The sequence below is a fragment of the Podarcis liolepis genome (assembly GCF_965112155.1).
Source record: "Podarcis liolepis genome assembly, chromosome: 4".
Taxonomy (NCBI): Eukaryota; Metazoa; Chordata; class Lepidosauria; order Squamata; family Lacertidae; genus Podarcis; species Podarcis liolepis.
This window is the reverse complement of record NC_139558.1, coordinates 72,522,458-72,538,119: the sequence shown is the minus strand read 5'-3', so window position 1 is coordinate 72,538,119 and position 15,662 is coordinate 72,522,458. Positions and strand designations below refer to the sequence as shown.

General features: G+C 42.2%; 1 protein-coding gene across 10 annotated transcripts in view; it reads right to left on the bottom strand.

The window, feature by feature from the left end:
• The window catches only part of SENP7 (SUMO specific peptidase 7), a 38,466-nt gene that overhangs the window by 6,008 nt on the left and 16,796 nt on the right, over positions 1–15,662 (bottom strand). For all 10 annotated transcript variants that reach the window (XR_014525507.1, XM_083500724.1, XM_083500722.1 and 7 more), the window contains 13 exons: positions 13,441–13,544; positions 12,416–12,594; positions 10,278–10,626; positions 10,028–10,200; positions 9,400–9,537; positions 8,674–8,707; positions 7,208–7,384; positions 5,823–6,085; positions 2,453–2,586; positions 1,471–1,587; positions 1,183–1,302; positions 857–949; positions 128–345 (listed from right to left, as the gene is read on the bottom strand). Coding sequence is in view for 9 of the 10 variants with exons in the window: in XM_083500724.1 (XP_083356850.1) it covers positions 128–345; positions 857–949; positions 1,183–1,302; positions 1,471–1,587; positions 2,453–2,586; positions 5,823–6,085; positions 7,208–7,384; positions 8,674–8,707; positions 9,400–9,537; positions 10,028–10,200; positions 10,278–10,626; positions 12,416–12,594; positions 13,441–13,544 (2,099 nt within the window). In the remaining variant the exon portion in view is untranslated. The remainder of the gene's footprint in view (positions 1–127; positions 346–856; positions 950–1,182; positions 1,303–1,470; positions 1,588–2,452; positions 2,587–5,822; positions 6,086–7,207; positions 7,385–8,673; positions 8,708–9,399; positions 9,538–10,027; positions 10,201–10,277; positions 10,627–12,415; positions 12,595–13,440; positions 13,545–15,662) is intronic.

Genomic DNA, 15,662 nt, shown 5'->3' with positions numbered 1-15,662 from the left:
AAGTAGTCTACAAATTGTTCTCTGGAGCCAATTAGCTTACCTGCAAATTCATTCGTCCAAGAGGTTTGTATATAATTATATTTCTAAACCATATATCATCATCTAGCATATGTTCTTAAAACATTACCTTTGGGCTGTAGGTTGCTATTTAAGTCTTGCTGCTCTTTATCACTCCTGGTATCATTAAAGACCAAAACTGACTGTGTTCTAATAGTGCCATGTTTAATTTCTGGCTGACGTGGAGATTGCTGGGCGCATGACTGCAGTGAACCTTGATCTGGACAATCCTCATATACAACTTCTTCCAGCCAAGGGAAGCAAATAACTGCAATGTACCAATGAGACCTGGAAAGGAAGAGAAAGTCAGTAACTGATACTTTAAAAGAAGAGAGAGAGAGAGAGAGAGAGAGAATTGAGACTATGAGTGCCTTTTCCCACTGTGATATCCATTAAGATCTGATAACAACTATGCTCAATACAATCAAAAGAGTGCTTCCCTCTTTCTGCATCGTGCCTAAATAAAAACTAAATTACAATAGAGGATGAATGCAGACATTAAGCAATTTCAGGGTTTATACGCACTTTTAGAAACACCTACCCAAGCTCTAGATATCAACTGCACATACACCAAGTACGTAGACCATTTCTATTTTAAATCTGTAAGCAACATCATAATTTCCCCAATAGCAAACTTGGGCAACTGAGTGCTTATCAGTTAGGAAACTAAACAGATATAGGCTTCTATATACACAGGCAACTCTTTGAGTGTGCAGAGTATAAATGCAAGCTAAATGTTCTGCAATTGAAGTTACAAGTTGAGAAAAGACTTAGATTTCAATTAATGCAGCAAACTTACTCTTCATTCACAGGCACAAAAATGTAGTCTTTACTAAAAATGTTTACATGTCGAGTCCATCTTTTTACTCTTCCGTGTCTTCTTTGTGCTATCCTGTGTGGATAACAAACCAGTTAATTCTGTCTGTCAGAACCAGAAGAAGCATTTTCTTCAGTCCCTCCAAATCCAGCAAAGGAGGATATAAATTGTTCATATTGATCCTTAATATGCAAAATAGGCAAATCCATTATAGAGTATTAGTTGGCCCACGCCACGTATTAGGAAACACCTTTTTCCAGAAGGATGTGACTGCAAGGCAGACCAGAAAACACTGAATGATAACTTACGAAAGATTTGGGTTTTCTTCAGTGCTTGCCTCTGTCCTTGTCAGGCACTTATAGAAGAAGCTGCTAAATATATGGGACCGCTCAGCAAGTTCTTTGGGGGCTTTTTCCAACAACAGATACCTACCAAAAACGCAAAAGATGTGCAAATATTATGCATGTGTAAATTTATCTTGCATTCATTCATGTACAAAGGGAGGGGTGAAAATGAGTCTCCCCCCAGGCGTTAGCACCACGTAACCAGAGTGGAACATATTATATACTATACTTATTTTACTCTACTACACTTACTTAAGGTAGAAGTCAATGATCACATCATTGAGGAATTCTCCATACTCTAAACACTCCAAATCTTCTCTTGTGACACCCAGTCCCCCTTTGGCAGGTGGGGGAGGGTAAACGATCAAGCTAGAAAGCAAAAGAGACATTAAATACCTTCTGATAATTCAATGAAAAGCAGATCTAGTTCTTATTAAGTTATAATGAATGACAGGAGAGTACAACAAGCTGTTTTCTCATTTATCTATAAAGGTGGACAAGAGATAAATGGCTCTGTTCACAAGTAACACCAAGCTAAGCCATAACATAGCATGTGCTAAGCCATAGAACAAATCTTGGCTATACCTCATGCTTTGTCTGGGGATAAAACCATGAACAAAGGTTTGGATGACCTGCTCAGCCAAACCACAGCTTAGCTCACAGCAGCACCACGGCAACAGGCCACAGGAGCAAAGCAGCCACAATCTCCTCTCTGGGAGCCCATGTATTCATGCTAAGCCACTGCTGACTCAGCATTCCATGCTAACCAAAAATCAAACGAACTCAAAAGACCATCATTTATCTCCTGCTTTGTCTACAATGCTTTCCTGGTTTGGAGCTAGAATGATGAATGAAGAAACACGTCTTCACCAACAACTTTATATTTCTGCAATGTATTTCATTTCAGTCTTTCAAGGTAATTCTTAACAACTAATGAAGCCAGTGGGTGTTTCCCTACACAGTGGTACCTCGGGTTATATATGCTTCAGGTTACACACTCCACTAAGCCAGAAATAGTGCTTTAGGTTAAGAACTTTGCTTCAGGATGAGAACAGAAATTGTGCTCCGGCGGCGCAGCAGCAGCAGGAGGCCCCATTAGCTAAAGTGGTGCTTCAGGTTAAGAACAGTTTCAGGTTAAGAACAGACCTCCAGAACGAATTAAGTACTTAACCCGAGGTACCACTGTATAATTTCCTTCTGGACATGTCAGTATCATGTAACCAACCATACATACTTCCGAACGGGTCCAGTCGCTTGCAACTCTTTCCACTCGTTCTTCTGCACGGAAGTGATGGAAAAGGAATAATGACCATTATTTGGCTTCTGCAGTAGCATGTAACTGGGCTTATTGAGGCTTGGTTTTGATTCCTGCCAGAGAGAAAGGCAAAATCATCTTTCTTTGTCTTTGTTAAAGGCTCCAATAAGGATAAGAAAGTTGCAAGTATGTCAGGGTTAAAGGCTGAAACTTGAAAGTTGGCTTCAAGAAATCACATATGGTGACTTAAAATGCACTTTCCCATCCCCCCTCACTAAATCTATTATTTGGCATGTAAGTTATAGGAAACTGTCAATTCAGAATCGAAATCTCCTTAGAAAACTTTATCCTGCGTACAGTGGTGCCTCGCAAGACGAAAAGAATTCATTCCGCGAGTCTTTTTGTCTTGCGATGTTTTTCGTCTTGTGAAGCACGGTCCGTCGCAACTGCGCCTCTTCAAGCGGCTTAAAAAAAAAAAAGCACAAGACGTTTTCATCTTGCAAAGCAAGCCCATAGGGAAATTCGTCTAGCGAAGCAACGCAAAACCGAAAAACCCTTTCGTCTAGCGAGTTTTTCGTCTTGCGAGGCATTCGTCTTGCGGGGCACCACTGTATAGGGACAACGTCTACACAGAAAAGACCTTCTCCTTCAGCACCTTGAAATGTTACCCTATTCCTATTGAAGTATATTCAACATAGAATTGTTACAAGAGCAATATCAGACAGAGTTAGAATATGTTCCATTAAATACATATTCAAGGGACAGGTTCTAAACTAATGATGCCTACTTGTTACATAAAAGCTGATTCCAGTCAAACAAAATTTTTACACAAAGACTGAGAAACCCCATAAGGATATAGGTTCTTGCCTTTACATGGCACTTCCTCTTGGGAATGTTTTATAAAGGTTGCTGCCTTGACCAGCCACCCAATGGAGATGGTTATCATCATCAATTTACAGAAAATGGAACAGAGGTGCACAAGGATGAACTGCCAAGTGTTAGGGCCCCAAACAGCTTGCATAGAAGCTGTGGGTACTTCGTACCACGGAAAACCTGGCCTCTAGAGACATGCCTGGGGACAAAGAGTCCGTGTTAGAGATAAAAGCATAGTTGGGAGTTCCTAGTGCCCAGCATCACATTCAAATGAAACCAATGTCCAGATATCTCATTGACTGGAATATGCCACCCCTAAACAAATGATATAATCCATAAAAATACTTTTATTGCATACATTTCTCTCAATATTATATTGGGACCAGTTAATTATGTGAGTATACCACACCAAGTTACACTAACTTCCCTTGTTCCTGGTCAATGTGAAATTTTTTTTGGCTGCTGCAGTGACCAGCTGAGAAATCTAACCCCTGCTCCCTCTCTCCTGATACTGGAAGCAGAAGCTGGTCTGCAACAGGGAGGCAGGGCAGATGATACAGTATTGGTCTCTAGGAGCTGACATCAAGGGAGCGAGCTATGGATGTTTATCTCACTTTGATTATGGTGAACTCCACCTGGGGGAACCCTTGAATTGCCAACAAGCAAGAAAGAGGGCTCTCTCTTCAAATCAGCTCTAGACCCAGGAACTAATCCTATAATTCTGAAAAATATGAATGCCCCAAGGCCAGTGAGACCCTCACATTTTGCACAATATAGAAGGGAATGGTAAAATAGAGCGGGGAAGTGGCCATTGCCCATATAGGGAGTTGCTGGAGATGAGAAGAACACATAAACGCAAAGCTTGGCAACCCGGAAGTGCAGAAATGGCTTAGAAGATACCCTAGTAGCTGGAAGATAAAACAGCGGCTGGTGGCAAAGGAGGTGCCGGTGGCGTCCTGGACAGGAAAGGGAGGGAGAGAGCATCCAGGAAGGACTAACAAGAGTAAGGGAGTGAATGAAAGAAGGTGTCGAAGCAAGTGTCTGAGTTGGCGAGAGGAAAAGCAGCCTGGAGGGAAGTGAGTTGGCGTGCGAATACTTGAGAGAATAGGGCTGGGCAAATGACAGAGCAAATGGAGGGGAGGGGAAGGGCAAATGAGTGGGGGGAGTAGAGGAAAGACGAGGGATGCAATGAAGCACCTGCAGCTCAAAGGAATGGCTAATGAGAAAGTTTGGTAGATTCTGCCTAGAAGGAAATCTGTAGAGAGGTAACACGGTCAGGTCTGTTGTTCTGTCTCACCGGTGGAAAGTCAAGGGAACATCAACAAAACAGTGCAATTACGGAAGAACGTACAGGGTATGCTGGATGGCAACACCCCTGACTCTAAACTGATGTGTCTGATCATAGTAAGAGCTCTGAACTGGTGCTCTGAAGATATACGGGTGCCTAGGTATAGAAGGCAGGGGAGGGTTAAAGACCTTATAGCAATAGTAAAGGCTTCATAAAGGGAGCCAGTGTGGTGTAGTGGTTAAGAGTGGTGGACTCGTAATCTGGTGAACCGGGTTCGCTTCCCCGCTCCTCCACCTGCAGCTGCTGGGTGACCTTGGGCCAGTCACACTTCTTTGAAGTCTCTTAGCCCCACTCACCTCACAGAGTGTTTGTTGTGGGGGAGGAAGGGAAAGGAGAATGTAAGCCGCTTTGAGACTTCTTCGGGTAGTGATAAAGCAGGATATCAAATCCAAACTCTTCTTCTTCTTCATAATATGTGATAATATATGACAATCCTATATGGTCTAGTGGAGATTCCTGCAGGCCCGTGCAGAGGGTGAGGGGCGGCAGTCAGGTACAATTGCCCCGGGCCTCTGAGGGAACAGCTAGCTGGGCGGGGCGGGGGGGCTCCACCAGGGACCAGCTGCTTTTTTGTTTGGGTTTATAACTTTAACAAGACTCCTACCCAAGGCCTCAGATGACCTCTGTATGGGCCTGGATTCCTGCACTGCAGTGTGGTTCTAGAATCAGCGGTTCTCAACCTGTGGGTCTCCAGATGTTGTTGGACTACAACTCCCACCATCCCTGAGCTCTGGCCTTGCTAGCTAGGGATGATGGGAGTTGTAGTTCAACAACATCTGGGGACCCACAGGTTGAGAACCGCTGGACTAGATGATCCTGAGGGTCCCTTCCAACTCTACAATTCTGTCATTTGTGGGTGGGGGGGAGCATGCATGAGGCTGCAGTGGGGAGGAGAGGATGATGAAGTCTTCTCAAGCGTCTCTGGATTCCACTCTCAGTCTTTCAAGGTGCCGCAAGATTCTGTTGTTTCTACTGCAGAAGACTTAACACAGCTACACCTCTGGAAAGTGTTAAAATTAATGGTAAAGGTTCTGAGCTTTAAATGCACTGTGTTCTCTCCTGGAAACTGTTGTTTTCCTTCCCAGCTCTGGTAACTCCAAATAAATCATTTGAGAATAACTGATTTACCCGAGGGGGTGGTTCCATCAGAACTGAAGTGCTGTCCTTCTGCAAGTGCTGCTGGGATGCTTCATAGCACTGATCAAGAAAGGCGTTTTCTTCACGTGGGATTTCTTTAAGAAACTCAACAGCGTCCTCCCACAGTAAGTAGTCACAGAGGTCTGGAGAGGCATTCTTCTTGCTCACTTCCACAATTATTTTTTTCAGTATGACCTGATCATCTTCTGTGAGCAGCTGAGGCAGCTTAATAAAAATGAACTCAACACTCTTAGCTGTAAGAGATGAAAAAGCAGTGTGTTAGCAGCGACTTACAGGAGGCACTATGGAGCTGCAATTATTCACTTATCTATGCAATTCAGTCAGTAGCTTAGGCAGAAGGGAGAGCAGAAAGAATACAAAACAAGTCTGTGAGACAAAATCTAATTAATTTAAAGGTGTGCCCACTTTCCCTCTTCACAAAAATGAGTCGATCAAAGCAGCTTGCAAACAGAAGTGCAAACATGACAACAACAACAACATATTGCGATGTCTTTTTAAACTGTTATCTTCCACTGAAACAGTAGATTTAAAATATTTTCTTTCTTTGCCTATTCATCTGTTTAATACTGCTCTCTGCGGGGGAATCAACAACAAAAATTAAGAACAGAACAAAAAGAAAACTGAAAATATACAAGTAGCAGATGCAAACAGGACATAAAAGCATTGCAGGTGAAAAGAAGAGCAACCAAGTGGCAGAAGTTCTGAGAGCATTAAGAAGTTCTGAGAGCATAAAAAGATATCCGACTGATGCACGAGGGTGACTGCTATGAGGCCATCCACAAATTGGGATTACAGCTGGTTGCCATCAGTTGCCACCTACTGAACTTGGGCTCGGTGGTGGTGGTGATGGGGTTGCTCTCCCAACACTGTAGCTTACACGGATGGGAAGTGGGAGTAGGGGCGTCAAGGTTGTGGATATGCACTTCAGCATGATTCTTTGCTCCCATGGAGGACCTGGTTCACACTGGAAGCTGTCTACAGGTGACTCCCCACTTATTTGGGGGTTACGTTCCGGTGCTCCGCAAGTGTTAAGGGAAAAGCACCCCCTAAGCGCCATTTAAATGCCCTCTCTGCGGCTCTCCAATCCAGATCAAAAATACTGTACCAAAAATATCCACAGCTGGAATAGAAGCTCTGGGACCGGCTGGAGGCTGCACAGAGAGGCAATGGCAGTGGCTGTTGCGCCACCATGCACATCAGCTATTAGATGGGGAGCCTGAGCAGCTGAACAAAGCCCCACTGCATCTTCAGTCCCTTCTCCGCTCTCGCCAACGTCCTCTTCGGGCTCACGAGCCACAAGCTCTCTCCCTCCATTTCTGAGTATGAATCAAATTATTTAATTATTTCCCAACTACCTTGCTTGTTTAATATAAGTGTTCCAATTTGTTTTTCAATCTGCTCCACATAATCCGATGAGAGCCAAAGAAAAATGGTATTGCAGCTCCTTGAAGTTGAAGAATCTTTATTCATCCACAGCCCCAACTTTCTTAAGTGCACGGAATCCACTGACAGTTCAATCTTCTTATGAGCCACTGCAGGGAAAAGAATTTGAAATACACAGGATGATATACAGGATTGACTTGCACCAGCAACCACAGCTTCACATTACCATTTTTCAAGGAAATAATCACTAAGCAAGATGCAAAACCATGATTCTCAAGAACATGAAAGGATTTCTGAAAAATGTGAACAGTCATTCATTCAAAACTTGTCATGCTTCTGGTATATCAGATATCCTAAGCTTGACTCATTATCTCTAGCAGTCAACACTTATTTCCAAAACAACCTATTATGTGAAATTGAAGGGAGACTGACTTATACCAGGTCAATTTCTTTGTCCGTTTAATTCAGTACTGTCCATTCTGACTGGAAGCAGGGTCTTTAAGGCAGAGTTCTTACAGTTCATATTTTTAAAACTGGAGATGTTTTAAACCTGAACCTGGGTTACTCTACTACTCTTTTCGCTGGAATTGTGAATTGTATTCAAAATTGCCATCCTGCCCCAATACATGTAGATACTAGACACTTCTGAAAAAGCTGAGGGGGTATTAGACGTTATTATTATTATTAGCAATAGGCAATGCCCTGGCTCCTGCCCAAGACGAAACCACTGGTGTGTTTACTTGTAAGTAACAAAGTGGACATTTATTACAGCAGTCTAACAGTACAAATTCAGTGGTCAGCAAAGAGCAGAATCTAGTCCAGGTGTTTCTGCAAGGCAAAAGAATAGCAAAAATAGAGGCCTACAGGAAGGGCCAAAGTTCAGGAGTCCAAGATTTTTCACTAAGTTGCAAGACTGGATGGGAGCTGTGAAGTTGTTCAAACAAGTTCCTCTGCTGGCCTGCCTAGCTGTTAAGCAGAGACAGAGAAAGCTTAACTACTGGCAAGAATCCCTATGTCTGTAGGAATTCCTGACCTGAAGTCAGGAACTTCTTCCAGGGCGACAAGACTCTAATCTTCTCTTGAAGCATCATCTCTCCGCAAGAGAGATCGCTGGGCGAACCTCCTCCTCTGAACTCTCCCACTCTGTCCCAGCTTATTGTGCCTCTGAACCCTGTTCATCGTCCACAGCCTGGGAAGGGACAGCCCCTGGGACTCCCACCATGTCAGTTGGGGGTTAATTGGTGGCCAGGGGGGTGGGTTATCAAGAAGGCTCACTCCCCTTTCCTCATATTCTGAGCTCTTGTCCTCACTCCTGGTCTAAATAAGAGAGAACCGTGATATGCAACACTGTAAAAACATAGCGTACTTCAATCTTCTAAACATAACTGTTATTTATATAAATGGCTGACCAAACTGCAATAAAATATCATAGACTTACCTTCAAATGGGATCTGAATGTAGCTGACGGTAAACTTAAAAAGAAAACAGAGAAAAAAAGTATTTTCAACAGTACTGTTTGGAAACACATTCTGCTAATACATTAGAAATTAAATCAGAGGAAAGTAAATAACTGAGTGTTTTGACCAAACTTTATGTTGCAAATTTTGAATTTAAAATTAACACTTGCCTGGCAATCTTAAGTGCATTCACCTCACAGTATGTTCTACTCAAAAGGTGAACATTTAATAAACTTATTTTTAAGAAAGTAGCTTATTTTTAAGGTAAATAGCAGCATCCCTACTTCGTGTCACAAACCCTTTTTTAAACTGAGGGACTTTCAAAATAAGATGGCATTAACATACAATGAAGCAAGCTAATGTATAACACTTAGGCTGCAGTTTTTGCACCTTTTTTCCAGCATGTCTACATCTCAGCAGGATATATATACTTGCAATTGAAGGCTGGATGCTGGCCAGAGACAAAGCTCATGAGCCAAAGAGCTGCTTAGGCACACATTAGGGGCTACTATTGGAAGCTCAGTGGAATCTTTTCACTTTTTTCCTTTGGATACCAGACTTCAGTGCTATATTCAAAAAATTATTCTGATGCCTTCTGCCCCCAGTTTCTGACTCAGAATGAGGGGAGGATGTTGTTCAAGAAAGGCAAGTTCAAGAGCTTTATGGAAAAGCTCCCGACCACCATGGATCAGTAGCATTAAACTTACTCTGGCACAACCTGTTGCTTTTCCTTTGTATTTTCCAATATAAATTATTTCAAAATTTATATCTAAGGCAAGACCCATCTGATCGCCGAAGGTGCTATGATCTGCAGAGGAGCACGGTTTAAGTGGTTCAGCTGAAACCTATAAAATAAGCAACACACACATGTTGAGGCTGTCTCCTCTCCCCTCTCCTCCAAATTTCAAACTTCTAAGAATGTTTTTTTTAAAAAAAAAAAAAAGTAAAGAGTTTTTAAAGTAGACATTCCATATCCCCAGTTTTACATGTGTCATGCACAGATAATGATAACAATCAAGTTTCTACTGCTTGAAGCAAATGATAAGGTACCATACTGAATGTACCAGGCTGATAATGTACTGAATCCCTGGTAATCATTTTTTGCCACACGGTGGTGCCATTTATGCAGCTATTACCAAAGGAATAGAATTCACTGTGAGGCCGTAATTCTAAGAAGAGCTTTGAGAAGTAAGCTCCACTGAAAATCTGGTTAGAAGTGCTGTGCACTATCCTTTTGATATCTATGGGGATGACCAGATCATACAGGAGTGATACATGATATGGCTTCTAGCATGATAAGGGGAGGGAAAAGCTCCTATAGAGCTGATTGTTTACCTGTTCTGTTTCACCTTCAGCTGCAACCTGTGATAGCTGCCCTTCTGACAAAGGTAACACAGCTTCTTGTTCTGTTTCCTTCTTCTCAGGTCTGAGGCTTTTCCCAGTCCGCAGGTCTCCCTCTGGATCTTCTGTCTCTGCGTGTCCCTCTTCTTCATCACTAGAAAGCACAACTAAAGCAAAATGAAAGTGGTGTAAGGCTCTAACTCCAAGTGACTGGAAACAAGGGAAGGGAGTTACAGTTACATACTTGGTTCAGCTGAATCAGCCGACTTTTTATTCCTTTCAGATCTATTCAATGGCTCTTTGGGAGGTAGAGTTGTATTCGCTTGCTTCTTCTGAGCAGAGCCGAGGAGTGGGGAAACCGGCTCATCCTTGCTGGTGACAGAAGGCTGCTTTCTCTTGGGAGAAGAGTAGGACCATTTTTCCCCTGGACAGTGAGCAGCAGTGTTCTCATGAGTGCTGGCAAATGCTTCACTACAGTCCGTTTCCAATGGTTGGGGAATATTTTCCTGCTGAGGGCTGTGCGTATGACTCTGGCAATTCTCACCTGAGCTCCTGCAGCCAGGTGACTGAATTGGTTCTGTTCTCTGTTCTTTCTGCAAAATTAAAATGAAATGAAAAAATCAGGATGACTCTGGGCAGTAAAAGTGAAGTTTCTTCACATGTGGAAATTTACGAATAAGCTTTCAATTAAGTCCACCACTGTGTGAACTCAAAGGAACAGTGGGAAGAACCCGATTAAGGTTAGGAGTGGGAAAAGTTGCACGGAAGCACCTGAGCCTCAGATTGCCTCGAATGAGACCACAGAGACAGTCGCTGCTACGGGCCTCCTAGCTGTTCTCCTCCTCATAAAATCAAGTATCTCCTTCCTGCAAAACCTGCCACTCTGATCGAGTAAACCCGGACCGCTATGGGAGGAACATGAGCTCCACCAGAGGTGGGAAGCTCAGAAACATCTAGATCTCTCTTTTTTAATAATTTTTATTAATCACATTATCACATTGATTCCAAATTATACAGCCAAATTTTAAATTTTGTTGGGGGTACCCATACATCAAGCTCAGCTCGAGTCCAAAACAGCATCACTTATCTTACTGCATTAATTAGACAGTTTCTCTCCGGAAAGTCCTTTGTTACTTCTTTTCTCTTCTTGTTGTTATCATAAATTCCTTTCTTTGCGATCTCTGATGATTTTCACAAGCAGGTTAACAGCTGGCATTCTATGTGGATTTTGTACTTTTCCAAAAATCCTATCGATCTGGGACAGCCTCTGTACAACGCTTCCATAAACAAAATTAATCTGTGATCTGTCTTTTATTTTTCTCAGGCTTACCAAATAACAAATGGGTCTGGGGGTTCTGTCAGGTCAAAGTTACATTCCAGCATTCCTTCTCTTTCAAACAATCCTGATTCTCCTCCCCCAGTCCTTCTTCCTCGGTAAACCTGTCATGGTGGGACGCCATTTTTTAACTGCGTCATAAAAAAAATTTTCTTTTCCCACCGTTCTGCAGTCTTCTTTCCTTATACTCCGTCCCACATAGTTCTTAAAATCCTGCCTGTGATTCATAGAAACGCGACGATCTTGTTTCTATCTGGGGTGAAGGGTTATTAATATCACATCATGCAAAGAAAAAAAGAGTTTTTTCCTCCACCACCCCCCTCGTTCCAAACATACAGTCTCCTTATGGTGATTCATCAGAAGATATACTTATCCATCCGTCACTCCTGGTCGCAGAGATCCATTAATCAACAGTCTTATCTTCGAGCTTTACTTGATGTATGTGCTTTCAGCTTCGTTTCCAATCGTATGTTTCCAATTATAATTCCAAGCTGAAGCAACCAGCACGCGCTAATTGGAATCGGCGTCAGGAAGATCTGACTTCACTGAGGGCCTTTTGCCAAGTGTTCGGCACCCCCATCACTCGTTTCAGGGGGTGCATTGTGAACACCGCTGGCAGGGCAGTTCTCCTCCACATCCTGGAGGAGTTCAGGAAGGCTGCAAACTTCCCATAGCAGCCCCTTAGTACCTCGTATGGGTCAGAGAGATGTTATTGTCGGCCATCTTCCAACGCGCCACCTGGTGGCCCTCAGAAACATCTAGATCTCAACATGGCCTTGAGCCTAGAGGCCTCTGGAAAATCTAGATTCTTCTAAACCCTTTACAACCCCATTTTTGAGTGCAAAGCTTTTCACATAAGACTCGAAACCAGATCGCCTTGCTTATGTATCTAAGCCTTTTTATTTTCAGAGCTTGGTACAAACACTATAGGGATTTATATCTTACTTTATACTGACGTATGTATGCATTAAATGTAAAATGACTTATAAGCCACTGGCACAATTTCTCAATCTTTACTGCTACCAAAACATGCAAAAGTTACTTACACTTGGTAGTGGTGATTTCGGTGAGGAATATATGTTCCATTGATTTGAGAAAACATCACTCCTTCTTTTTCTGCTCTCATTGATTTGAAAGGATGCTTCCCTCAATCTCGGATAGAGATTCTTGGAATCTTTTCTTGTTTTCTGTGGCCAATCTCTTTCTTTATTCTTTATGTTACAGTCTTTTTTAAAAAATAAAGGAATTAGCAAATTAATATAGGCATACTCTTAGCCATGCATGCTTGTTTTACTGCTTTAGACATAAGCAGAAAACCTTACATTAAAGGGGATATTAACAGAGGAACCCTATGCATGTTGCTCAGAGATAAGACTTACTGTGTCTGCTAAGCCTCGATAAGACTGGAGTCCAAACTTTTCTGCAACCTCACATGTTCCAAGCTAAATTCTGACTCTGAAAACTATTCCTCCCTCTCTTTATATATATGTTCTCTATGTTTCACAATCATGGTAAGAAATATTTAAAACTTGCCTTGTTCCTCTAAAAAAAACACCTTTTATCCCTTATTGAAGAATCTAAGCATCTGAAATAATTGGCACCTTCTGTATTCAGTTATTCAACAAATTGGAATTACCACTCATTCATATATACAGGAAAAATATATCCATGCTATATCATTCATTAACTGAATTTATGAAGGAGTAGTTAACTGTGCTAAACATTAGGGCAAACTTGAATTTCCAAGGCCCTAACCCTAAACTCGTTACACAGAAATAAGTTTCATCAAGTTTAATGGAATTAGCATGCTTACAAAATTTGCATTAAGGCACAAAACACATTTCATGCCCTGAAATCTGTCGAACTTATTTCAAGGATGAAATGATCAAAGAGCTTGGATTTCTATTTTGTGGAGATAAGAAAACTTTCATAAGCTGTACTGCATAAAGTTTCAGAGATGGAGAACCATGTCTTAAGTTTGGACGAAGGAGAACCCTATCTCACAAACCCCATTAGTTCAAATGCCATATCCAAATATTAAAATATATTACATAATTTCTAAAATACTAACCTTCTAGAACCACGTCACATCTTTTTAAAGGCAAAAAAGTGCTATGAGTTTCTGCATCTTTATATGGTTTCTGGTCATTCAGCCTTCGTTGAGATGTCCCATGCCTGTGGAAAAAAATACACCAAAACATTAATCACCCATATGTTTTCAAGAACAATGAGCACTGTTTAGGTATATTTCACGATGCTACAACTGCTTACCTGGTTTATAACCTTCACAATGGTCACTAAAAATAAAACCAATTCATGCTCCTTCAAACAGATCTCAACAAGACTCATAGTCCATCTCTGGCAAATAATCTTAGCCTAAGTCCTTTTGTCATGTCATATCTGTGACAACGTATGGTTTCAAGTTAGGCTCACTCTGTCCCTCCTTCCTTCTATACTATAAGAAGGGAGGAAAAGGAAAGTTGGGGAAAAGAAACATGTTCCATTTCCCCTGATATATGTAATCAGAAATATGTTTATGTACACAGGGGCTGCAATCCTACCTTCCTAAATGCACTTAATAGGTTGTAAGCCCTACTGCACACAATGGAACTTACTCCTGGGTAAAACCATGTACAAGATTGTGCTGTTATTAAACAAGTTAACTAGACTTATGTATCAAGTAATGGGTGTTACATGCAGGCATATTAAAAAATACAAATATAAATGATGTATATACCAGAGGTCGGGAGGGAGGGAAGTCAGGACTCAGCAGAGTCAAAGGGATTATAATGTGACAATAAGGATTGTTGGAAAAAGAATTACATGTTGAAAACAATAAAAAATTATTTTGGAAAAAAATACAAATATAATAAATTGCTCTTGATTTAGCATATCAATCAGAAAGAAGCCAGCAGACAATCTCACTATGTTTTCACTGCTTTAGCAAATTAAAGGAATATAAATGAGATCTATCTATCCATCTCCATCTCCTGTGATTATATTTCCATTAACAGTAATAACTAGTTGGACATAGCCAATCCTGATTTTCCACTAGCACAGCAGACTTCTGCTTGCAGAATGGAACTTTCTCTTCTTCTCCCCCACAGCCCCTCGAACCCTCACAATCTGCTTCAAAGGGTGAGCAGGGAGAGAAGACATTCTGTTGTGTGAGTGTTAGACCCACATGCACAGCGTTAGACATAGCCCACAGAAAAAGAAATACAGAAATCAACAGATATTGCTCAAGGATCACAATTTTACTATATATTCTATATATTTACTATATATATTCCTATGATGCATTTTCCTGTGATATAAATATACCGTACCTTAAAGTACTTTGAGACTTCCCTTTGACTGAGAAAGTAATGTATAGTCGTACCTTCCCTTATGTATCCCTCTGGATACGTAAACTTTGGGGTGCAAGCGCAGCAAACCTGGAAGCATTTTTCTGGGTTTCACTACACCGCACGCATGCGCAGAAGTGCTAAACCGCGCCATGCGCATGCGCAGAAGCAGTCCTCCAGTTGCGAATTCCTTGGGATGCGGCCAGACCTCCGGAACAGATCCCGTTCGCAACCGGAGGTACCACTGTATTTATTTAGAAATACTCAGGAAAAGACTTCCAGTTAATATGAAATTATTATTTTTCCTTGTACCCATAAATGTCTGTTTGGCCAGTTAGAACAAAACCCCTCACCTTTCCTAACCATCCTTTTACAGATGGTATTTTCTGTAACCTCCGTTCTTTAGCATACAGTGTTCTGCTGCTCAAGGCGGCGTACGTAGTTCTCCCCCCTCGCCCCTCTTTAATGCCCACAAGAACCCTGTGAGGTAGTATCATGGGAATTGGGGTTGCTTGTGTGTAAACCTCCAGCCGTTCCAAACTGCTTGGGGTGGTTGCGTCTTTCTGTGGCTGAGCAGCCCTTTTGCGCTGCTGCTCAGTCGCTGGCAGAATCCGTCAGTGGGTGGCTCCTAAATTTCCTCCAGCATAAGAATTCCTTAACGGACAACCTTCGCCTCGCCTCTCTGCGCGGAAGCCTTCTGCGCAGAGTGGGCGTGCCAAGCGGTGGTCCTCCACCCTCCTCACTGACTTCACTGGAAGAGTCTCGGAGCCTCCCCTCCGAAGTGCTCTCTGCCTCTCCCTTCTTCCTGCTGTCACCTGGACTTCTTTCCCCAGAGGACGTTCTCTCTCTTCCCTTACTAGTTCCCTCTCCTGCAGAATCTGGGAGCCTAGCCTCTCCACTCTGCTCCGTTGTCAGTTCCCTGACAGGTAGGTTAGCCTGAGAGGCA